At 51.4% G+C, this 24,255-nt stretch overlaps 1 protein-coding gene, 1 long non-coding RNA gene and 1 pseudogene across 2 annotated transcripts; 1 reads left to right on the top strand and 2 right to left on the bottom strand.

Moving 5' to 3' along the window:
* Positions 1–215: 215 nt before the first annotated feature.
* On the top strand, positions 216–5,009 carry LOC129525217 (uncharacterized). The gene is made up of 3 exons (XR_008669356.2): positions 216–1,467; positions 4,450–4,514; positions 4,786–5,009. It is a non-coding gene; the product is annotated as an uncharacterized lncRNA (long non-coding RNA).
* LOC129525216 (uncharacterized) lies at positions 5,009–7,425 on the bottom strand. The gene is made up of 2 exons (XM_055354209.2): positions 6,603–7,425; positions 5,009–6,452 (listed from the first exon to the last, which is right to left on the bottom strand). The coding sequence occupies exons 1-2, from the start codon at positions 6,930–6,932 to the stop codon at positions 5,469–5,471; spliced, it is 1,314 nt and encodes a 437-aa protein (XP_055210184.2). The 5' UTR covers positions 6,933–7,425; the 3' UTR covers positions 5,009–5,468.
* A 10,005-nt stretch (positions 7,426–17,430) lies between these two features.
* Positions 17,431–19,976, bottom strand: LOC109025278 (putative uncharacterized protein DDB_G0291608; annotated as a pseudogene).
* Between the last annotated feature and the right edge of the window lie 4,279 nt (positions 19,977–24,255).

The raw sequence follows: 24,255 nt of genomic DNA, 5'->3' as shown, positions 1-24,255 counted from the left end.
GAGCCACAGCTGGAGCAGGAACAGGCTGGCACACAGCAGCACACGGGCTTGCAGCAGCAGACAGGCACACAGCAGCTGGAGCCACATCCCCCACAGCCGGAGCCACAGCCCCCACAGCCGGAGCCACAGCCCCCACAGCCGGAGCCACAGCCCCCATAGCCGGAGCCACATCCCCCACAGCCGGAGCCACAGCCCCCACAGCCGGAGCCACAGCCCCCACAGCCGGAGCCACAGCCTCCAGAGCAGCCACAGCAGCCCATGGTTCTGGTGGATTGAGGGTGGAGCAGGTAGAGGAGCAGGTGAGAGGGAGGTGCAGGTGTGGAGCTCCCTGAGCCTGGGCCCTTTATATCCCTGCCCAGGGTCAGGTGTGAAGCTGGGCACATGGTCACTTCCTGGTTCCTCTTTGTGCCATTCTCCCAGGAAGATTTTGTTTGCTTTCTTGAAACTAGAAACAACCACGTTCTGTTTATTGTGTTTTGCAGTTTTACTTCTGGCTCTGCGTCTCTACTCTGACTGGCGCGTGCCACACCCGTGTATCATGGAACTGACTGGGGCTCGCGGGCGCCCGCTGGACCTGCCACACATCCCCTTCCCCAGTGGTTGTCCTCACACGACTCCTGGCCATCAGGGGAATGCCTCTGAACAGCCACCAAGAGACCCGGAGAGCTTGGCCAGGAGGGGCGTGCAGGACCTCGTAGCTTTCACAGCTCTTAGGGCAGGAGGCTGGGATCAACTCCTCCCTCCTGGGGGGCTCCCCAGCTGGGCAGCTGCCAGGAGCTGCTTGCAGGGCCTCACGCCTGAGGCTGCATCAAACCCAAGGTCACGCATGTGCAGGGTGATGGGGCTGGGAGGGGCCCGACACACTCGTTCAGAAAGGCAGAGCTGGCGGGGTTACTCTTCCGACACTGTCGAGAGAGACCTTTGCAGGATGTCAGAAAAGGAGGGAGCTAGAGGCAGGGGTGAAGCCTGTGTCCCTGTCCTGGGGCTCCCGTGACAAATGACCACAGACTGGGGGCTCAGACAAGAGGAATTAGTTCTCTCACAATTACAGAGGACAGACACCTGGGTGTCTGCAGGCTGAGCTCCCGCCAAAGGCTCTCGGGAGGCTTCTTCCTGCCTCTTCCAGCTTCTGGGCTCCGGGTGTTCCCTGGCTGTTCCTTGACTGTGGCCGCATGGCCCAGCCTCTGCCTCCGCAGCCACAGGGCCGTCTCCTGCGCTCCAGGCCTCTCTTCTCCTGCAGTCAGGTTCCTCCGGCCTCCCTCTTACCAGGACGCTGAGGTCACGCTCAGGGCCCGCCCCGGAGTCTAGGATATCCTTCCCATCTCAGGATCCTAGACACAATCACGTTTGCCAAGGCCCCTTACATCCACAGGACCCAGGAACCTGGACTTGGGGGCCAGGAAGGCATCGGTCAGCCAAGCACAAGACCCCTGGGGTCACCCTTGGTGCCTGTCTCTGTACAACAAGGTGGGTCCCTTATGAACACAGCTTCGGGTTCCAGGTGGCCTCCCCGCAGGAGCCACTGCCCCTCGGGGGTGGTGGGCAAGAGGGGGCAGGCCCTGGTAAGGTGGCAGAAACTTTGGGGCTTTTGTGGGTCTCCTCGTGTCCCGCGGTCTGTGTCCGCGGTCTGTGAGCGTCAGGCAATGTTCTGTGCAAGCTCATCCTGGCCTGGAAGCACTGGGGGAGGAGGAGGTGTGGGAAGGAGGGGTCTGGAGTTAGGAAGCCAGCTCCTGCTCAGGAGGGCCCAGCTCTGTCCAGCAGGGAGCCGTGAGGTCTTGGGCCGGAGCAAGGTGTGGGGTGAGGGTAGTTCTGAAAGGGCGAGGGGGGCTGAGGCTGAGACTGGAGAGGAGGGAATCCCAGGAGAGGGAACCCCAGGAGAGGACAAAAGGAATGGGGCTTCTCCCTCCTCCCACCCTCAGAAGATGGAATGTTCATTCCTGGGCCCCAAAACTCCGCTGCCTCTTTCCAGGATCTAACACGCCGCTCACTCCCTGGATAGGCAGCTGCTGTGCTGGCACAGAGGGAAGGGTTGTGAGGGGTCCCAGCGCCAGCCCCCGCTGCTTCTGGTTGCTGTGTATTCCTTCAGGGCTCTGGACCTGCACCTTTTGTTCTTCCATCTTAGAGAACACCGGTTTGCTAATGATGATGCACGTGTGCACGGGAACACATACATGTCATTCAATGTGTTCCTTGTAGCATGATCAGTTTGCAATGTGGAAATGAATGAAGGCTGCCTGAATAGGAATGCGCGGAGGCTGTTTACCCGGAGCTTGCTCTGGCAAGGGGTCAGCCACGCCACCTGCATCGGGCACTGTCGGTTGATATATTCAGTCTCTCAACACTTTATTTGCATATCATTTAAACAAATTTCACCAAATGTTGGGTATATATATTTAAAAAGTCAGATAATGACAAGCGGCTTACAGTTGCTTCACCTTGCTCAGCCCAGCCTCATGCAGGGATGGGCATGTGTATAACCACCCGCCTTCTGCGGTTACTGGCCAGGCTTTCCGTAGGTGCCGGTCCTGCAGGCTCTTGGTGTATCATTTTGAGAGCATAGGTCGTTACTTTCTGTTGTGATGTATGCGGGCTCACCTCTCCTACACACGTCTTTTGTGTCCTCCCAATACACTCCCTGTGTGTGTTTTGTGAAACCACCGTCCCCATCATTGGAATGTTTATGTGAACATTGTTCTCTGTGGAGCCAAGCTGCCCATGCGGGTGCCATTTCCTTCTTGCTCAGCTGCCTTCTTCGGAAGCTTAGGTTGGCTTTGTTTTTTCACTTTTATCATTTGTTCTCCCTGAGGCTTGATTCTCCCAGGGTTTCACTGTCTCATCTCTGCCAGGAGAGGCGCCAGGCACCAAGGCTCTTGTCTGGCCCCATGCACAGTGATCACAGGGCTCAGGTGGGAGGTGGCGTGGGGGAGGTTTTAGCCAATCTGCTTCTTCAGGAGATTCTGGGTGATGAATCTGTCCCTGAACACCCTGTTTTCTTGGGACCTCTTTTTCCTAGAGCCCCTGTCTTCCTGATCCAAACTGGGCAGATCTGATTGGACCCACACACAGCTGTCAACCCAGGTCTTGGTCCTTGCCTCTCCTGGGCTGAGCCCCCTCCTTCTTGGAGCCTGGGCCTTCTTCCTTCTTGGTTTACGCCTTTAGTTGACTGAGCAACTCCCCACGCCAGACCACACCCCAGACCCCACCCCATGTAGCTTCCTAAGTGAGCCTGGGAAGGAACAGCCAAGCTCTTGCATGCATTACTCTATCCTTTCCGCCTTTGTACGGACTTGAATTTGGAGGTTGATGGCCGGGCGCGGTGGCTCACGCCTGTAATCCCAGCACTTTGGGAGGCCGAGGCGGGTGGATCACGAGGTCAGGAGATGGAGAGCATCCTGCCTAACACGGTGAAACCCCATCTCTACTAAAAATACAAAAAATTAGCCGGGCATGGTGGTGGGCGCCTGTAGTCCCAGCTACGCGGGAGGCTGAGGCAGGAGAATGGTGTGAACCCGGGAGGTGGAGCTTGCAGTGAGCCGAGATCGCGCCACTGCACTCCAGCTGGTGCCACAGAGTGAGACTCCGTCTCAAAAAAAAAAAAAAAAAAAAAAAAAGAATTTGGAGGTTGAAACCATTTCCATTTCCAGCAACCAGCGCTGCTGTTGTGAAATCCAACAGAAATTCTTCCCAGCCTCCTGTTGTGTGGGGCCTGTTTTCTCTGTCTGGAAGCTTGGGGCCCTCTCTTTGCTCCTGATGTGTAGACATCTCATGACGGAGACTCATTCCATTCACTTTCATTGATTGTGCTGCAGCTCCTCTCGTGTGGAGGCTCACAACCTTTGCCATTGGGGCTTTTTTCTTACATAATTTCTTGGGTACTCTCCTCTCCTTCATTTTCCACTTTTTATCCTTCTGTAATTCCCATTAATCTGAAGCTGAGCCTCCCTGATCAGGCCCAAGAACTCTCTTTCATAAGTATGAGTATTTTGTAATTTTTTTTTAGATAGGGTCTTGCTATGTTGCCCAGGCTAGAGTGCAGTGGTGTGATCATAGTTCACTGCAGCCTCAACCTCCTGGGTTCAAACGATCCTGCTGCCTCAGCCTCCCAAGTAGCTTGGACTACAGGAGTGCACCACCACACCTGGCTAATTCTAAAAATTTTTAATGGAGACCAGGCTCTCACTCTGTTGCCCACACTGGTCCTAAACTCCTGAGCTCAAATGATCCTCCTGCCTCAGCCTCCCAAAGTGCTGGGATTACAGGCGTGAGCCATTACGCCCCGCCAGCATAAGTATTTTGTAACACCTTTTTAATGCATTGAAATAAAACTTATAAATAATATAAACAACCTACACATGTAAGTTTAACAAAATCTATCCAAAGCCCCAACTGTTACATAAAGAGGAAGTAAAAGGAAACCAATTAATACTAAAACTTTGTGCATTTCTCTAGATGAAAACTAGGCGCAGCTACACTGGAAGACGGAATGCTGGCTATGACATACTTATCCAAAATGTGTAAGTTTGCATGTAAAGAAATGCATCTTCTGAGGGTGGGAGGAGGGAGAAGCCCCATTCCTTTTGTCCTCTCCTGGGGTTCCCTCTCCTGGGGTTCCCTCCTCTCCAGTCTCAGCCTCAGCCCCACTCGCCCTTTCAGAACTACCCTCACCCCACACCTTGCTCCGGCCCAAGACCTCACGGCTCCCTGCTGGACAGAGCTGGGCCCTCCTGAGCAGGAGCTGGCTTCCTAACTCCAGACCCCTCCTTCCCACACCTCCTCCTCCCCCAGTGCTTCCAGGCCAGGATGAGCTTGCACAGAACATTGCCTGACGCTCACAGACCGCGGACACAGACCGCGGGACACGAGGAGACCCACAAAAGCCCCAAAGTTTCTGCCACCTTACCAGGGCCTGCCCCCTCTTGCCCACCACCCCCGAGGGGCAGTGGCTCCTGCGGGGAGGCCACCTGGAACCCGAAGCTGTGTTCATAAGGGACCCACCTTGTTGTACAGAGACAGGCACCAAGGGTGACCCCAGGGGTCTTGTGCTTGGCTGACCGATGCCTTCCTGGCCCCCAAGTCCAGGTTCCTGGGTCCTGTGGATGTAAGGGGCCTTGGCAAACGTGATTGTGTCTAGGATCCTGAGATGGGAAGGATATCCTAGACTCCGGGGCGGGCCCTGAGCGTGACCTCAGCGTCCTGGTAAGAGGGAGGCCGGAGGAACCTGACTGCAGGAGAAGAGAGGCCTGGAGCGCAGGAGACGGCCCTGTGGCTGCGGAGGCAGAGGCTGGGCCATGCGGCCACAGTCAAGGAACAGCCAGGGAACACCCGGAGCCCAGAAGCTGGAAGAGGCAGGAAGAAGCCTCCCGAGAGCCTTTGGCGGGAGCTCAGCCTGCAGACACCCAGGTGTCTGTCCTCTGTAATTGTGAGAGAACTAATTCCTCTTGTCTGAGCCCCCAGTCTGTGGTCATTTGTCACGGGAGCCCCAGGACAGGGACACAGGCTTCACCCCTGCCTCTAGCTCCCTCCTTTTCTGACATCCTGCAAAGGTCTCTCTCGACAGTGTCGGAAGAGTAACCCCGCCAGCTCTGCCTTTCTGAACGAGTGTGTCGGGCCCCTCCCAGCCCCATCACCCTGCACATGCGTGACCTTGGGTTTGATGCAGCCTCAGGCGTGAGGCCCTGCAAGCAGCTCCTGGCAGCTGCCCAGCTGGGGAGCCCCCCAGGAGGGAGGAGTTGATCCCAGCCTCCTGCCCTAAGAGCTGTGAAAGCTACGAGGTCCTGCACGCCCCTCCTGGCCAAGCTCTCCGGGTCTCTTGGTGGCTGTTCAGAGGCATTCCCCTGATGGCCAGGAGTCGTGTGAGGACAACCACTGGGGAAGGGGATGTGTGGCAGGTCCAGCGGGCGCCCGCGAGCCCCAGTCAGTTCCATGATACACGGGTGTGGCACGCGCCAGTCAGAGTAGAGACGCAGAGCCAGAAGTAAAACTGCAAAACACAATAAACAGAACGTGGTTGTTTCTAGTTTCAAGAAAGCAAACAAAATCTTCCTGGGAGAATGGCACAAAGAGGAACCAGGAAGTGACCATGTGCCCAGCTTCACACCTGACCCTGGGCAGGGATATAAAGGGCCCAGGCTCAGGGAGCTCCACACCTGCACCTCCCTCTCACCTGCTCCTCTACCTGCTCCACCCTCAATCCACCAGAACCATGGGCTGCTGTGGCTGCTCTGGAGGCTGTGGCTCCGGCTGTGGGGGCTGTGGCACCGGCTGTGGGGGCTGTGGCTCCGGCTGTGGGGGATGTGGCTCCGGCTATGGGGGCTGTGGCTCCGGCTGTGGGGGCTGTGGCTCCGGCTGTGGGGGATGTGGCTCCAGCTGCTGTGTGCCTGTCTGCTGCTGCAAGCCCGTGTGCTGCTGTGTGCCAGCCTGTTCCTGCTCCAGCTGTGGCTCCTGTGGGGGCTGCAAGGGGGGCTGTGGCTCCTGTGGGGGCTCCAAGGGGGGCTGTGGCTCCTGTGGGGGCTCCAAGGGGGGCTGTGGCTCCTGTGGGGGCTCCAAGGGGGGCTGTGGCTCCTGTGGGGGCTCCAAGGGGGGCTGTGGCTCCTGTGGGGGCTCCAAGGGGGGCTGTGGCTCCTGTGGGGGCTCCAAGGGGGGCTGTGGCTCCTGTGGGGGCTCCAAGGGGGGCTGTGGTTCTTGTGGCTGCTCCCAGTCCAGCTGCTGTAAGCCCTGCTGCTGCTCCTCAGGCTGTGGATCATCCTGCTGCCAGTCCAGCTGCTGCAAGCCCTGCTGCTGCCAGTCCAGCTGCTGTGTCCCCGTGTGCTGCCAGTCCAGCTGCTGCAAGCCCCATTGCTGCCAGTCCAACTGTTGTGTCCCTGTGTGCTGCCAGTGTAAGATCTGAGGCTCTGGACCCAGACCTTCAGGTTTCTCCTGTTTGGTGAAAGCATTTCTTATGGTTTCCCTGAGTCAGTTCGTCCCACACATCCTCCCTGAGGCACCTGCACCTGCTGTAGCTCACCATCCATGCACACACCTCCTTCCATGGCTCGGCTCTCCTCTGGGCCCTGCCTTCAGCCTCCTCACTCCAGAAACGTGTGTTTCCCTGATGCGGGAGGTGTCCTTGCCTGGACACAGGCACCCAGCCGACTGCCACGATGTTCCCTGCACTTCGGTGTGGACCATCTTCTTCTTCTCCCTGGGCTGACTGAGACGCAAGGTCTGACCCCACAAGGCCAGGCCGACGTTTCTGAGTGATCACTAAGAACCAGCTTCTCAACCACCATCAGGACCCTGGATCCTCCTGGGCCGCTGCCTGTTCTCCTGTGGCCCAACTGTGACCAGGAAGGTCTCTTTCCTTCCTGTTGTCTCCATCTGTTTAAAAAAAAAAAATAACAAAATAATGAATGAATTTCCTTGCAATAAAGCCTCTCATGTCTGTAAATCAACTGTACACTTGGTGCAATTCTGTCCAACCCCTTTCCTGTGCGGTGACCGATTCTGTGTTCTGATCTGTCAGCTAAACTGGGAAACGCCTGCCAGCAGGCCTGGTACATTCATAAAAAAGCCTGCCATTCCCTTCTGTCCTCCTCTCGGCCTCAAATATCTTCACAGTCTCTGCTTGCAGGAGAAGAGGGCTCAGCCCGGGGAGGATTCGGCATTCAATGCCCGCCCTAGAGGCACAGAGGTGCAGGCGGGCCCTGAGTCCTGACGACCAGCCAAGCAGGGCCTTGCACAAGACCCGTGGCTTCCAGCTTCCCGCTCTCCTCTGGGGCCTTGGAAGGACCCCAGGCAGGGCAAGGTCGGAGGAGGGAGGAGTGAAGCACCGCTGAGCTCCAGCGCACTCTGATTCAAACACTCAATTAGCCTTTTACAATCATGAGGTCAACGGCTTTCCATAACTAAAGGTAACCAGGAAGTTACAGAATGGCCCAAGGTGTCCTCGGAGCTCAGTCTCCCGGCAGGAAAGGGGAGTTCCTGGGAAATGACACATTTGGGGACCCTGAGCCAAGTCCATCTGTTTCATGGTGACGTGCCACCACGCTGAGCCTGTTCTCTGACCAGTGTCACAGGCAAGGCTTTAGAAATCACGCACTGGGGAGGAGGGGACGAGAGTGATCTGAGGATGATCTCCAGACAAGCGAACCCGGAGGGAAAAGGTGGAGGGAAGACAGCACACAGGGAGCGCTGGTGAGAAATGAGCTCCCACAGAACACCCACAGATCTAAGCGACTGCTGATAATGCCAGGGAAGAGCAGAGTGGGAATTTCCAGGACAAATTTCTGAGAGAAAAGAGATGCAATGTAAGGAAAAATGAAATAATCTAGAAATAAAGGCTTAGATTAATTCAGCCACTTTTAGGAGAGGGAATAAAAGTGTGCCAAGGTGCATCTTGCTAGGGGACATGGCTATCGTTAGTTTCACGACGTTAAAAGGAAATGCTGCTTAAGACAGTTTACTCAAAAATCCAAACTGGGAAACTCCAGAAGGTGGCAGCAGACATGAACGCAGAGTTCATTATATTTGGGCCCTGTACATTCCCACAGCCCACAGGACACCGAGCAACTCGGTAACAAAACCAAAAATGCATGCTGGAGACTTATAACAAAACCAGGTAAGCCAGGCATGGTAGCGCAAACCTGCAGCCCCAGCTACTCGGGAGGCTGAGGCAGGAGGATGGCTTGAGCCTAGGAGTCTGAGGCTGCAGTGAGCTGTGATCGCACCACTGAACTCCAGCCTGGGCAATATAAAGTCAGATGGTGTCTTAAGAAAAAGCAGGTGAACCTAAAAGTACAAAAAGGTGGGGATAAATTTCCAAGAGCCACAGTCCCCCAGGGTTTCAGTGTCTGTGCAGGAGAAAGCGAAGAAACATCTAACAGAGCCGAAAACAGGGGAACCTCAAAAGAGCCAACAGGTGTGTGCTGGAAAAGCGCAGCATGAATTTTGAATTCAGCTCCTGAAATGGGGAAGGTTTTCCTCCCTCTAGTGGTGAGTGGGTGCAAGGGCCCTGGGTAAGTCCCTAGAGGCAATGGAAGAAAGCTAGGAAGCCTGCCGTGAAACAGATCACAGTGGTAGCCTACTGTTTCCAAAGGAGCTAATGAACAATGAAAGGAAATGATACCAGACATAAATAAGGCCGGGCGCGGTGGCTCACACCTGTAATCGCAGCACTTTGGGAGATGAGGCAGGACGATCACTTGAGGCCAGGAGTTCAAAACCAGCCTGGGCAACATAATGAGACCCCCCCACCTCTACAAAACATGTTAAAAACTAAGTGGGTATGGTGGTGTGTGTCTTTAATCCCAGCTGCTAGGGAAGTTGAGGTGGGAGGATTGCTTGAGCCTGGGAGGTTGAGGCTGCAGTGAGCTATGATCCTGCCACTGCACTCCAGCCTGGGCAACAGAGTGAAACCCCATCTCAAAAAAAGAGACATAAATGAACAACAAAAGTCATAAATAGAAGAATTGCTAAATGAGGGGACATCACTCAAGAGAAAATTAGAGTTAAAAGAAATCACTCTAGAAATAAAGTCTAAAATGGGACAAACATATGAGTAAAAAAGTACAATAAATTTTAAAAACCAAAAAGAAATGAAGAACTAAAAAGGATTCAAGAGACAATGACAAAAATTGAAAAGAAGCAAAGAAGATCCAAGACTCCTAACCAAAGTCATGTATGACAGTCAAACAATTACATAAAAAACTAGAATAAAAAAGCACTAATCAAAAACAATAGAAGAGAAAAAGAAATATAGATCAGGTGATGCAATAGAAAATTCAGACTAAGAACATAGGTTTTAAACCCAAATATTTCAGTAATTATATCACAAGTAAATGGACAAAATGCTCTAGTTTACATATAAAGATTGCTAGACAAGTTTTCTTAAAAAATGTGTAACTATATGTAAAGTCAAAAGTTGCATCTAAAACATAAGGATTCAAAAATGGAAAAAAGAAAGAAGGGGGGGATAGAAAAAGACATAACATGCAAAGAAAGCTATACTAATAGTAGGCAAAATAAAAACAAAGGCCTGGCTGGGTGCAGTGGCTCACACCTGTAATCCCAGCACTTTGGGAGGCTGAGGCGCACAGATCACCTGAGGTCGGAAGTTTGAGACCAGCCTGACCAACATGGTGAAACCCAATCTCTACTAAAACTAACAAAAAAAATAGCTGGGCATGGTGGGGCACGCCTGTAATCCCAGCTACTCAGGAGGCTGAGGGAGAAGAATCGCTTGAACCCAGGAGGCAGAGGTTGCAGTGAGCCAAGATCGCGCCACTGCACTCCAGCCTGGGCAACAAGAGTGAGACTCCATCTCAAAAAATATATATATACATACATATATATGCATGCATCATATATGTGCTGAGAATTTTATAGATCACAATCCTCAGCTAATGAATCCTATATAGACATTGTTTTTATTTAACTTTTTTCTCCTTTATTATCTCAAGTCCCATCATCCTCTCCACCCATAGGCATCCATCCTTGCAGGTATCTTTCCAATTCATCTTCCATAAGTTGTTTACAAACATTTGCAAATAATCATGACAAATATGTAGCATTTTTCAATGTGTATGTATTTGGTTTTGGTTTTGTTTTTGAGACAGGTCTTGCTCTGTCACCCAAGCTGGAGATAGAGTGCAATGGTGCAATCTCAGCTCACTGCAACCTCCACATCCCAGGCTCAAATGATCCTCCTGCCTCAGCCTCCCAAGTAGCTGGGACTACAGTCGCACACTCCACACCTGGCTAATTTTTGTATTTTTTGTAGAGATAGGGTTTCACCACGTTGCCCAGGCTGGTCTCGAACTCCTGGACTCAAGTAATCCACCTGCCTGGCCCTCCCAAACTGCTGGGATTACAGACGTGAGCCACTGCGTCCAGCTTTGTGTATGTTATTTATTTATTTATTTATTTATTTATTTATTTATTTATTTATTTTGAGGCGAAGTCTCGCTCTGTGGCCCAGGCGGGAGTGCAGTGGCGCAATCTCGGCTCACTGCAAGCTCCGCCTCCCGGGTTCACGCCATTCTCCTGCCTCAGCCTCCCGAGTAGCTGGGACTACAGGCGCCCGCCATCACGCCCGGCTAATTTTTTTGTATTTTTAGTAGAGACGGGGTTTCACCGTGTTAGCCAGGATGGTCTCGATCTCCTGACCTCGTGATCCGCCCGCCTCGGCCTCCCAAAGTGCTGGGATTACAAGCGTGAGCCACCGCGCCCGGCCGTGTATGTTATTTAAATTCATGATGGTTATAAATTCTGTTCTGTTTCTTTCCTTTTAAGCAAATCTGGTGCTTTTGGCATGTATTGCTACATGAAAATACAATGTATTATTTCTGGCCACTGAAGTGTGTTCCACTAGATTCCTGTCCCCCCATTTCCCACATCCATCACCCTTTTTTGAGCTCTTTGCTGCCATATAATCCACCATGATGAATATCCTCATTCCTCAGCATAACACCCAGGAGTGGTGAACCTAGCAAATGAGTTTTCAATGATCAATGAGTGGGATGCTGAAATGGGGAGCCTGGGAGAACAGATTTCTTTTCCTTTTTTTTTGAGATAGAGTCTCATTCTGTCACCCAGGTTGGAGTGCAGTGGCACGATCTCAGCTCACTGCAAGCTCTGCCTCCTGAGTTCACGCCATTCTCCTGCCTCAGCCTCCCGAGTCGCTGGGACTACAGGCACCCGCCACCATGCCCGGATAATTTTTTGTATTTTTAGTAGAGATGGGTTTTCACCGTGTTAGCCAGGATGGTCTCCATCTCCTGACCTTGTGATCTGCCCACCTTGGCCTCCCAAAGTGCTGGAATTACAGGCGTGAGCCACCGCACCTGGCCCCAGATTTCTTGAGAAGTATCTGTTTTGGAAGGAAGGTGACTGAAGTGTTGATCAGCGCCATATCTACATCTTCTTCATCAATATGGAATGATGCTTTCATGATCTAAAAAGGCAATAGCCATAGAACGAATGTGCTTCCCAGAATCAAAAGGCCATACCAAAAAAAAAAAAAATGCAGTTTACAACAACCAAAAATATTGCTCCTCCTCAAGGCTGTGTACAGAGGTAGTATATTTGTGTGATGGATGGACCCCATTACACTGTATGTGCTTGAAAGGCAGAAGTCACGTAACGACTCCCGCTGTATGCCGCAGGTAAGCACATAGCTGCTCACGCCTCTCACTAAATACTACGCACTAAATGTAACATGTCAGTAAGACTGCAGGTGTTTCCATTCTCTTCAAAAACCAGGGGCGTTTTGTTTTCATTGCTTAACTCTGATTAAAAATAAGGTTGAAGGTCTTTTTGCGTCCTCACTAGCCATCTGTGTGTGGTCCATTCCTATGCTTTGCCCACTTCTCCACTGGGTCTCCTGCCCTCTTCTGTTGATTTTCAGGGTTCCTGTCTAGACATTAGCTTCTAGGGGTTATAAATATGGCAAATGGCAAATATCTTCTCCCAGTTGATCAATCTTCTTTTTTTTTTTTTTGAGACGGAGTTTCACTCTTGCTGCCCAGGCTGGAGTGCAATGGCACAATCTCGGCTCACCGCAACCTCCACCTCCCGGGTTTAAGCAATTCTCCTGCCTCAGCATCCCGAGTAGCTGGGATTACAGGCATGCACCACCACACCTGGCTAATTTTGTATTTTTAGTAGAGATGGGGTTTCACCACGTTGGTCAGGCTGGTCTCGAACTCCTGACATCAGGTGATCTGCCCGCCTCGGCCTCCCAAAGTGCTGGGATTACAGGGGTGACCCACCACACTTGGCCCCAATCATCTTTTAATGGTTTTTTTGTGGGGTGATATCCAGACATATATCAGTAATTTTGATGTGGTTAAATACAGCATTTTCCTAATTACTGTTCGTGTTCTGGGGATCATATTTAAGAATTCATTTCCTGACCCCAAGATAATAAACACAGTCTCCTATATTATCTTCCACTCTTTTTATATTTTCCTTTCACTTTTACATATCCTTTTAGGTCTTAAATCCATCTGGATTGTAGAGGGTGTGAGGTAGGCATCTAATTTTAATTTTCTGCATAGAGTGAGCCATCTTCCCCATTCAATTTGTTAAAAATTAAAGCTCCCCTGGCCGGGCACGGTGGCTCATGCCTGTAATCCCAGCACTTTGGGAGGCCGAGGCGGGTGGACCACCTGAGGTCAGGAGTTGGAGACCAGCTTGACCAACACGGAGAAACCCCATCTCTACTAAAATACAAAATTAGCCAGTGTGGTGGTGCATGCCTGTAATCCCAGCTACTCGGGAGGCCGAAGCAGGAGAATTGCTTGTACCCGGGAGGTGGAGGTTGCGGTGAGCCAAGATCGCGCCATTGCACTCCAGCCTGGGCAACAAGAGTGAAACTCTATCTCAAAAAAAAAAAAAAAAAATTAAAGCTCCACAATGGATGGGTCTTTTCTGGGTTCCTGTTCTGTACTTCTAACTATTTATCCATTCATGTGCTAGTAGCAAACTGTTTTAACAATGAAGACTTTATTATGCCTTAATATCAGGCAGAGACTACCCCTTCTGAATATTATTCAGGAGTGTCTCAGTTATTCACAAGTTTGCACATAAATTTTAGATCTATGGAAGAATTTTCAGAATTAAATCCTTCTGGAATTTTAATGGAATAAAATCCATTGAATGTATGAATATAAGAAACTGAACTTTTTATAATGTTAAGACTTTCCACCCATGAACGTGATATATTTCTCCACTTATGAAGGTCTTCTTTTATTTATTTATTTTTTTGAGATGGAGTCTCACTCTGTTGCCCAAGTTGGAGTGTAGTGGCAAGATCTCAGCTCACTGCAACCTCCGCTCCTGGGTTCAAGCCATTCTCCTGCCTCAGCCTCCCAAGTAGCTGGGATTACAGGCATGCACCACCACACCCAGCTAATTTTTGTATTTTTAGTAGAGACAGGGTTTCATCATGTTGGCCAGGCTGGTCTTGAACTCCTGGCCTCAGGTGATCCACTCACCTTAGCCACCCAAAGTGCAGGGATTACAGGTGTGAGCCACCACGCCTGGCCAGATTGTGGACTTTTAAATAGACAAACTGTATATGCACATTTTATCTCAATAAAACGGTTTTCTTTTTTTAAAAAAGACACATGGGGGCCAGGCGCAGTGGTTCACGCCTGTAATCCCAGCACTTTGGGCAGCCAAGGCAGGCGGATCATGAGGTCAGGAGTTTGAGACCAGCCTGGCCAGCATGGTGAAACCCCTTCTCTACTAAAAATACAAAAAATAAAATAAAATAAAATAGCTGGGCATGGTGACAGGCGCCTGTAATCCCAGCTACTTGGGAGGTTGAGGTAGAAGAATCACTTGACTCCGGGAGTTGGAGGTTGCAGTGAACCAAGATCTCGCCACTGCACTCCAGCCTAGGCAACAGAACAGGGCTCTGTCATAAAAAAAAAAAAAAAAAAAAAAGACATATGGGGACATGTAGTAGATTTGACATTTGTCCAACTAGAGATGAGAGAGACTCGGGAGAGGTGAGACAGGGAGAGTCTCCCAAGGTTGAAACTGGAACCCTCGGTCCAGGAAGGACATGGCATGAAGCAGGTGGGAGAACCAAATGTGCAAGCCAGCTTCCACAGCAGACATGGAAGGCCAGGGACTCCAGCCTGCACAGCAGACACAGAAGGCCAGGCAGCTCCAGCTTCCACAGTAGACACGGAAGACCAGGACTCCAGCTTTCACAGCGGACACAGAAGGCCAGAGACTCCAGCTTCCACAGCAGACTCAGAAGGCTGGGGACTCCAGCGGAGGGGCAGATAAAGTGACAGCAGCAGCAGACGAAACAGCCGCCAGTGACACCTTTCAAGCACTGAGGAATTTTGTGCCAACCAAAGCATTATTCAAAAGTGAGGGCAGGCCAGGCATAGTGGCTCACGTCTGTAATCCCAGCACTTTGGGAGGCCAAGGTGGGAGGGTTGCTTGAGCCAAGGAACTCTAGACCAGCTTGGGCAACTTAGAGAGACTGCATCTCTACACAGAAATTAAAATTAGCTGAGTGTGATGGTGTGCCTTTGTCATCCCAGCTGCTGGGGAGGCTGAGGAGAAAGGATGGCTTGAGCCCAGGAGCAGGAAACAAGCCACCTCCATGTAAAAATGCAGACTGTCTACTGATGAATGCTTGTGAGGGAACTTCCGGAGGATGTTTTCAGGAAGAAGGAAGCTGAGCCCGGAAGGAAGAAGTATGGTGTAAGCAAGAACCACGCCTAGAGTTGTTGGTGGATGTGTGGCAAGTTTAAGCAAGTACTGACTATAAATAATCAATGATGAGCAATGTGAGAGGAGCTAAGACGCTGGAGAAACTCCCGCAGCTGACACCGGAGGGGCTGGGCAGGGGAAGAAGCTGTCCCCAGCTCCCTGCACAACTCTCAGCAGGGGAGGAATAGAGGGCCATCACGTGTAGACAACATTTGTTTAAAAATACACATGAAATGCATAAGGTTGCTGCTAAAAACAGGAATAGCATATATAACTTCTAAGTCAGTCAAAGCAAAACAAAACAAAAACAAAAACAGAACCTTAAAAACTACATCTAAAAGAAGAAGGGAAGGAAGCACTACCACAGGATGGTGAAATGCAAAGGGTGGTGGGAAGCAGCCCACGTATGTCAGAAATCACAGCAAACCCCACAGGCTTAGCTCATCGGGTAAAGAACAGAGACCCCAAAATATGGGAGCTTTTAAAGCAGCCCCACAGTAGTTACAAGACACAGCCCTCACCCGGAAGCTTGCAGAAAGGCTGAAAGAAGCTGAATGAAAATGACTGCAGAAAAGGGAGGGAAGGAGGGAGGGAAGGAAGGAGGGAGAGACAGAAAGCCCAGATGGCAGTGACTCTCTATCGCACGCCTCCTGGCCTGACAGTCCACGTCCAGCAGACAGTCACGCACCCCAGCACCCACATGTTTAGAAAGTGCAAAAAGAACAATGGAGAAAACAAAGATATGAGCAGAACTAAATAAAAATGTTTAACACATACAACAAACAGAATCAACAAAATCAAAAGCTGGTCTTTCAAAAGACAAAGAAAATCAACAATATTTAGCAAAACCGATGAGGAAAAAAAGGGTCGGGCAGGAGAAACAGCATGTATAACCTGAAGCAGGGATGGAAAATGGCGAATAGGCCGGGCACAGTGGCTCACGCCTGTAATCCCAGCACCGTGGGAGGCCAAGGCAGGTGGATCACCTGAAGCCAGGAGTTCGAGACCAGGCTGGCCAACATGGCAAAACCCTATCTCTACTAAAAATACAAAAATTAGCCAGGCATGATAGCAGGTGCCTATAATCCCAGCTACTCGGGAGGCTAAGGCAGGAGAATTACTTGAACCCGGGAGGCAAAGGTTGTGGTGAGCCGAGATCACACCACTGTACTCCAGCCTGGGCGACAGAGTGAGACCCTGCCATAAAAAAAAAAAGAAAGAAAAGAAAGAAAAGAAAGCAAATAATGACAAATTTAGCAGCTATTAAAAATAACAGGCTACTAAGCCAGGCGTGGTGGCACACGGTAGGGATTTGTAGTAGTCAAATGTGGTAGTCTGTAGTAGTCCCAGCTACTTCAGAGGCTGAGGACCACTTGAGGCCAGGAGTGAGTTTGAGACTGCAGTGAGCTATGATGGTGTCTGTGAACGGCCACTGCACCCCAGCCTGGACAACATAGCAAGATCCCATCTTCAAAAACAGAGGCAACTATGAAAAGTACATCCCAATAAATTTGAAAAACTTAGAATAAATGACATCTATGTTAAGAAGAAACACAGGAGGATGAGGCAGGAGAATTGCTTGAACTCGGAGGCAGAGGTTGCAGTGAGCCGAGATCACACCACTGCACTCCAGCCTGCGCAACAGAGCGAGACTCTGTCTCAAAAAAAAAAAAAAAAAAGAAGAAGAAGAAGAAGAAGAAACAAAAGGCTGGGCGCTGTGGCTCCCGCCTGTAATCCCAGCACTCTGGAAGGCTGAGGCAGGTGGATCATGAGGTCAGGAGACCAGCCTGGCCAACATGGTGAAACCCTGTCTCTACTAAAAGTACAAAAATTAGCTGGATGTGGTGGCACGTGCCTGTAATCCCAGGGGAGACTGAAGCAGGAGAATTGCTCAAACCAGGGAGTCAGAGGCTGCAGTGAGCCGAGACCATGCCACTGCACTCCAGCCTGGCAACAGAGCAAGACTCCATCTCAAAAAAAAAAAGAATCCAGAAAATTCAAAGAACTTCAGACACCAATAAAAATAATAATGATCTTGGCCAGGTGCGGTGGCTCACACCTGTAATCCCAGCACTCTGGGAGGCCGAGGTGGGTGGATCACTTGAGGTCAGGAGTTCAAGACCAGCCTGGCCAACATGGTGAAACCTTGACTCTACTAAAAATACAAAAATTAGCCATGTGTGGTAGCACACACCCGTAATCCCAGATACTCGGGAGGCTGACGCAGGAGAATTGCTCGAGCATGGAAAGCGGAGGTTGCAGTGAGCTGAAATTGTACCACTGCACTACAGCCTGGGAGACAGAGCAAGACTCTGCATCTCAAAAATTAATAATAATAACTATCTCAATTTTGTAAAGTGGGCCAAGGACGTGAAATTAATGAGACTCTAATGACAGGTGACCATATGGAAAGAGGCACAGCATGGCTAGTAACCAGGAAGAGGGAAGATTAAACTACAGTGTGTAACACTGTGTTACACACCCACATGAAGGGTGTAAGTTGACAGTTGCAAGTTTTGGTGGGGGTGCCAGGAAACAGGAGCTCTCTGGCAATGCTGGTTGGACAGCAGCTGGCTGGGAGGATCCCTTGGGAAGACAGCTTGGTAACAAGAACCTCCTGACTTTCAGGCACCCACACCTGCAGGAGGAGTTTTGGGCAAGAAAGTTGCAGTTTGCTTGAAATAGCAACAAAAAGGAAACAAAATGTCCACCAACAAGTAAATGGATAAGTCAATGTATATTTAGAAATCAGAGAAAACAAATAAATTAAAACCATATGTATCCCTAGAGAAAATCTCTTTAGCCTAACACCTATTTTTTTCAAAAGCAATTTACAGAAAGAGAAATACAGTGTAATACCCATTACATAAAGTTTTCAGCATGTAAAACTTTTTTTTCTTTTTTCTTTTTTCTTTTTTTTTTTTTTTTTTTTTTGAGATAGAGTCTCACTCTGTTGCCCAGGCTGGAGTGCAATGGCGTGATTTCAGCCCGCTGCAACCACTGCCTCCCAGGTTCAAGCGATTCTCCTGCCTCAGCCGCCCGAATAGCTAGGATTACAGGCACATGCCACCATGCCTGGTTAATTTTTGCATTTTTAGTAAAGACAAGGTTTCACCATGTTAGTGAGGCTGGTCTCAAACTCCTGGACTCAAATGATCCGCCCACCTCAGCCTCCCAAAGTGCTGAAATTACAGGTGTGAGCCACCGCGCCTGGCCACAAAACATTTTTAAAGGAACATACATATTAAGTAGGAGTGTGAGGACCTTCATGAGAGTGGTAAATTCCAAATTCAAGAAATTATTAGGGTGGGACAGAAACAATATGGAGAGATGGATGAACGGAGACTTCATTTATTTACATCATTTTTTCCCAAGTTAAGTAGGGTTTCTTAACATTTTTTAAATATATTACTCTTTATACCATCTGTTCAACTAAAATAGATCACTTTTTTTTCTTTCTTTCTTTTTTTTTTTTTTTTGAGACAGAGTCCCGCTCTGTTGCCCAGGCTAGAGTGCAGTGGTGTGATCTCTGTTCACTGCAACCTCCACCTCCTGGGTTCAAGCGATTCTCCTGCCTCAGCCTCCCAAGTAGCTGAGGTTACAAACATGCACCACCATGCCTGGCTAATTTTTGTATTTTTAGTAGAGATGGGGTTTTGCCATGTTGGGCAGGCTGGTCTCCAACTCCTGACCTCAAATGATCCACCTGCCTCGGCCTCCCAAAGTGCTGGGATTACAGATGTGAGCCACCACACCCGGTTAATTTTTGTGTTTTTAGTAGACACGAGATTTCACCATTCTGGCCAGGCTGGTCTCCAACCCCTCACCTCAAGTGATCCACCTGCCTAGGCCTCCCAAAGTGCTGAGATTACAGGTGTGAGCCACCATGCCCGGCCTAAAATAGATGCTTTTGTAAATCCAGTGTGACTCTGGAGTCAACAGGGAGAGGCTAGACCCTTGGGGGCCTCCATTAAGTCTGGACACAGATTCAGCAAGAGAGCAGTGGCCCACTGAGCAGCCCATACACCAAGGGGCGGATTTCTAGAGGAAACAAGAAAAAGGGGCCCTGAAAATGGCACAAACAGGAACCAGGAAATGACCGTGTGCCCAGCCTCACACATGACCCTGGGCAGGGATATAAAGGGCCCAGGCTCAGGGGGCTCCACACCTGCACCTCCCTCTCACCGGATCTTCTACCTGCTCCACCCTCAATCCACCACAACCATGGGCTGTTGTGGCTGCTCCGGAGGCTGTGGCTCCAGCTATGGGGGCTGTGGCTCCTGCTGTAGGGGCTGTGGCTCCGGCTGTGGGGGCTGTGGCTCCGGCTGTGGGGGCTGTGGCTCCGGCTGTGGGGGCTGTGGCTCTGGCTGTGGGGGCTGTGGCTCCAGCTGCTGTGTGCCCGTCTGCTGCTGCAAGCCCGTGTGCTGCCGTGTGCCAGCCTGTTCCTGCCCCAGCTGTGGCAAAGGGGGCTGTGGCTCTTCTGGGGGCTCCAAGGGGGGCTGTGGCTCCTGTGGAGGCTGCAAGGGGGGCTGTGGCTCCTGTGGGGGCTCCAAGGGGGGCTGTGGTTCTTGTGGGGGATCGAAAGGGGGTTGTGGCTCCGGCTGTGGGGGCTGTGGCTCCAGCTGCGGTGTGCCCGTGTGTTGCTGTTCCTGTTCCAGTTGTGGCTCTTGCGGGGGTTCTAAGGGAGGCTGTGGGTCATCCTGCTCCCAGTGCAGTTGCTGTAAGCCCTGCTGCTGTTCCTCAGGCTGTGGGTCATCCTGTTGTCAATCCAGCTGCTGCAAGCCCTGCTGCTCCCAGTCCAGTTGCTGTGTCCCCGTGTGCTGCCAGTGCAAGATCTGATTTCTGGCTTTGCAGGACTCTTACCATGGCCAGGCATTCCTGCCCAGCCTTTACCTCCTTTTCCTGGCACCCAGTGAGCCAGACTCTCCTTCCCCACCCACTGCCCTATCTCCCACCCTCCTGCCTTGCCAAGCATGAACACTTCTCTTTGACCTTCTACCAAGAAATGCCACGGGCCCATGCATCCAAGAAGAATGACTTTCAAGGCCTCTCTTCCAGGCATCTGGAGACCAGCCCCCCACCGCCCCAGCCACCTGCAGCAAATGCCTATCCGCAAGCCCTGCCTGCTGGCATCGCATCCAGCATGGACAGCCCTGCAGGACAGCCCAGGGTGCTCGCTCACTCTGCAGTCACTAGGAGTTCAGATCTCTGTCCTTTAAACATCCAATAAACCGCTCACCCCAGCACCCCATAGCTGTCTTGGTATATTTATGTTTATTTCCCTCTCGAGGCAGGTGGGGGGGCATCTGTGGCTACACTGGGTCCCCTGGGAACCACACACACACACACCGGCCCTGAACCAAACCGGAGCAGGCAGGTGGGTGCCCTGGCCAGCAGGGATCCTGGATACATGGTGGCGGTCAGAGGCAGGAGCACCAGCCTCTGGCTCAGCCCCTCGCCGTGCAGCCTCTACCACACCCTCTCAGCATCTGGCTTAGGGCGGGGGTGCCTTGCCTTGATCAGGCAAAAGCAATCACTAGGGGGTCCTCATGGCCTGTTACCACGCGGTGTTATTCTCTTTGGGCTGATGTAACAGAACACCATGGACTGACACGTACAACAGAAGTGTATTTCTCAGGGTTCTGGAAGCTGGCAGTCTGAATTAAAGATGCCGGCGGCCAGGCGCGGTGGCTCATGCCTGTAATCCCAGCACTTTGGGAGGCCGAGGCGGGTGGATCACGAGGTCAGGAGATCGAGACCATCCTGGCTAACAGGGTGAAACCCCCCTCTCTACTAAAAATACAAAAATTTAGCCGGGCGTGGTGGCGGCGCCTGTAGTCCCAGCTACTCAGGAGGCTGAGGCAGAAGAATGGTGTGAACCCAGGAGGCGGAGGCTGCAGTGAGCCGAGATCACGCCACTGCACTCCAGCCTGGGCAACAGAGCAAGATTCCATCTCAAAAAAAACAAAAAACAAACAAACAAAAAAAGCCAGAAGAATGCAAATATGACATTCCAGAGGGGATGTATACGGAAGGTCAGCAATCCCATCGCAGCAACCAGAGAAGGCCACATTAATTACAGAACTCAGATGGTAAAATAAATAAATAAATAAATAAATAAATAAATAAATAAGTAAGTAACTTCAGGAAATCCTACCGTATGTATCTTACCACATTTTTTTTTTTTCTGAGATGGAGTCTCACTCTGTTGCCCAGGCTGGAGTGAAGTAGTGTGATCTCCACTCACTGCAACCTCTGCCTCCTGGGTTCAAGCTATTCTCCTGCCTCAGCCTCCTGAGTCTCTGGGACTACAGGCATGAGCCACCATGCCCAGCTAATTTTGTTTTGTTTGTATTTTTAGTAGAGACGGGGTTTCACCATGTTGGCCAGGCTGGTCTCAAACTCCTGACCTCAAGTGATCTACCTGCCTCACCCTCCCAAAGTGCTGGGATTATAGGCGTCAGCCACTGCATCCGGCCCACAATTTTGAAATACCGGAAAAATGTATCTATAAAAAAGACATTGGAGAACTGTAGAAGCAACAAGAACCAGATGAAAACATTCAGAGAGAGCCCTTCCAAGATGAGCTGAATGTCGGCTTCTCTCCCTTTAAGGAATTAACCAGTGCTGGGTATGAGCTGAGCCTCGGTCCCACTGGGGAAGAGGAATTCTACTGGGAGAAATACCCAGCAGGGCTCTTGGCAACCACAGGGGCTGGAGCAGAAAACTGGGACATTTGCAAATTTCTGGGGAGGCTAGGAAGTGAGGCCTGAGGCCTCCACAGGTGCGTTGAAGTCTTGCATAGCCTTGTGGAGCTTAGTACACAGAGCTTTTCTAGAGGAAGGGGTCCTGCCCCAGGCACAGGTTAATCTGGCCCTTAAGACATTTTCCAAATTTTGAAGCAGCCTGAGCAGACAACTAAAGAGCTAAGCCTGTAGCTCAGGGGAAGAAGTGACTCTCTGACAGCCTGTCAGGGATGAGAAGACACGGACTGGCCAGGCTCTTAACCAAAACTCCAGGAGAGCCACACAGAGGGACGATGGACTGAAGTGGCCCAATCCCTAACCGGGCGGGTAGACGAAATGTTCAGCTCCTCTCCCTGTCTGCACTAGAGAGGGAGGCCACGTGCTCGCTGTTGGAAGAGAGCAGCTAGACCCCCACAGTCCTTAGATGGAGACCCCCACGGTCCCGAGATATGGACCCCCACGGTCCCGAGATATAGACTCCCACAGTCCCTAGATATAGACCCCCACGGTCCCTAGATATAGATCCCCACGGTCCCTATAGATCCCCCACGGTCCCTAGATATAGACCCCCACGGTCCTGAGATACAGATCCCCACGGTCCCTAGATATAGATCCCCACGGTCCCTAGATATAGACCCCCACGGTCCCGAGATACAGATCCCCACGGTCCTGAGATACAGATCCCCACGGTCCCTAGATATAGACCCCCACGGTCCCGAGATATAGATCCCCACGGTCCTTAGATATAGATCCCCACGGTCCCTAGATATAGACCCCCACGGTCCCCAGATATAGATCCCTACGGTCCCTAGATATAGACCCCCACGGTCCCTAGATATAGATCCCCACGGTCCCTATAGATCCCCCACGGTCCCTAGATATAGACCCCCACGGTCCTGAGATACAGATCCCCACGGTCCCTAGATATAGATCCCCACGGTCCCTAGATATAGATCCCTACGGTCCCTAGATATAGAACCCCATGGTCCCTAGATATAGACCCCCACGGTCCCTAGATATAGATCCCCACGGTCCCTAGATACAGACCCCCACGGTCCCGAGATACAGATCCCCACGGTCCCTAGATACAGATCCCCACGGTCCCTAGATATAGACCCCCACGGTCCCGAGATATAGATCCCCACGGTCCCTAGATATAGACCCCCACGGTCCCTAGATATAGACCCCCACGGTCCTGAGATATAGATCCCCACGGTCCCTAGATATAGACCCCCACGGTCCTGAGATACAGATCCCCACGGTCCTTAGATATAGATCCCCACGGTCCCTAGATATAGACCCCCACGGTCCTTAGATATAGATCCCCACGGTCCCTAGATATAGATCCCTACGGTCCCTAGATATAGACCCCACGGTCCCTAGATATAGATCCCCACGGTCCCTAGATATAGATCCCCACGGTCCCGAGATATAGACCCCCACGGTCCTGAGATATAGACCCCACGGTCCTTAGATATAGACCCCCACGGTCCCTAGATATAGATCCCCACGGTCCTGAGATATAGACCCCCACGGTCCCTAGATATAGACCCCCAAGGTCCGGAGATATAGACCCCCAAGGTCCGGAGATATAGACCCCCAAGGTCCCTAGATATAGACTCCCACGGTCCCGAGATATAGACCCCCACGGTCCTGAGATATAGACCCCCACGGTCCCTAGATATAGACCCCACGGTCCTGAGATATAGACCCCACGGTCCTTAGATATAGACCCCCACGGTCCCTAGATATAGATCCCCACGGTCCCTAGATATAGACCCCCACGGTCCCTAGATATAGACCCCCACGGTCCCTAGATATGGATCCCCACGGTCCCTAGATATGGACCCCCACAGTCCCTAGATACGGACCCCCACGGTCCCTAGATACGGACCCCCACGGTCCCGAGATACGGACCCCCACGGTCCCGAGATACAGACCCCCACGGTCCCGAGATACAGATCCTCACGGTCCCTAGATATAGACCCCCACGGTCCCTAGATGTAGATCCCTACGGTCCCTAGATGTAGATCCCTACGGTCCCTAGAAATAGACCCCCACGGTCCCTAGATATAGATCCCCCACGGTCCCAAGATATAGACCCCCACGGTCCCGAGATATAGACCCCCACGGTCCCTAGATATAGATCCCCCACGGTCCCGAGATATAGATCCCCCATGGTCCCGAGATATAGACCCCCACGGTCCCTAGATATAGACCCTCACGGTCCCTAGATATAGACCCCCACGGTCCCGAGATATAGACCCCCACGGTCCCGAGATATAGATCCCCAACG

Source organism: Gorilla gorilla, chromosome 9, assembly GCF_029281585.2.
Source record: "Gorilla gorilla gorilla isolate KB3781 chromosome 9, NHGRI_mGorGor1-v2.1_pri, whole genome shotgun sequence".
NCBI classification, from domain to species: domain Eukaryota; kingdom Metazoa; phylum Chordata; class Mammalia; order Primates; family Hominidae; genus Gorilla; species Gorilla gorilla.
This window is presented reverse-complemented; position numbering and strand designations above follow the sequence as displayed.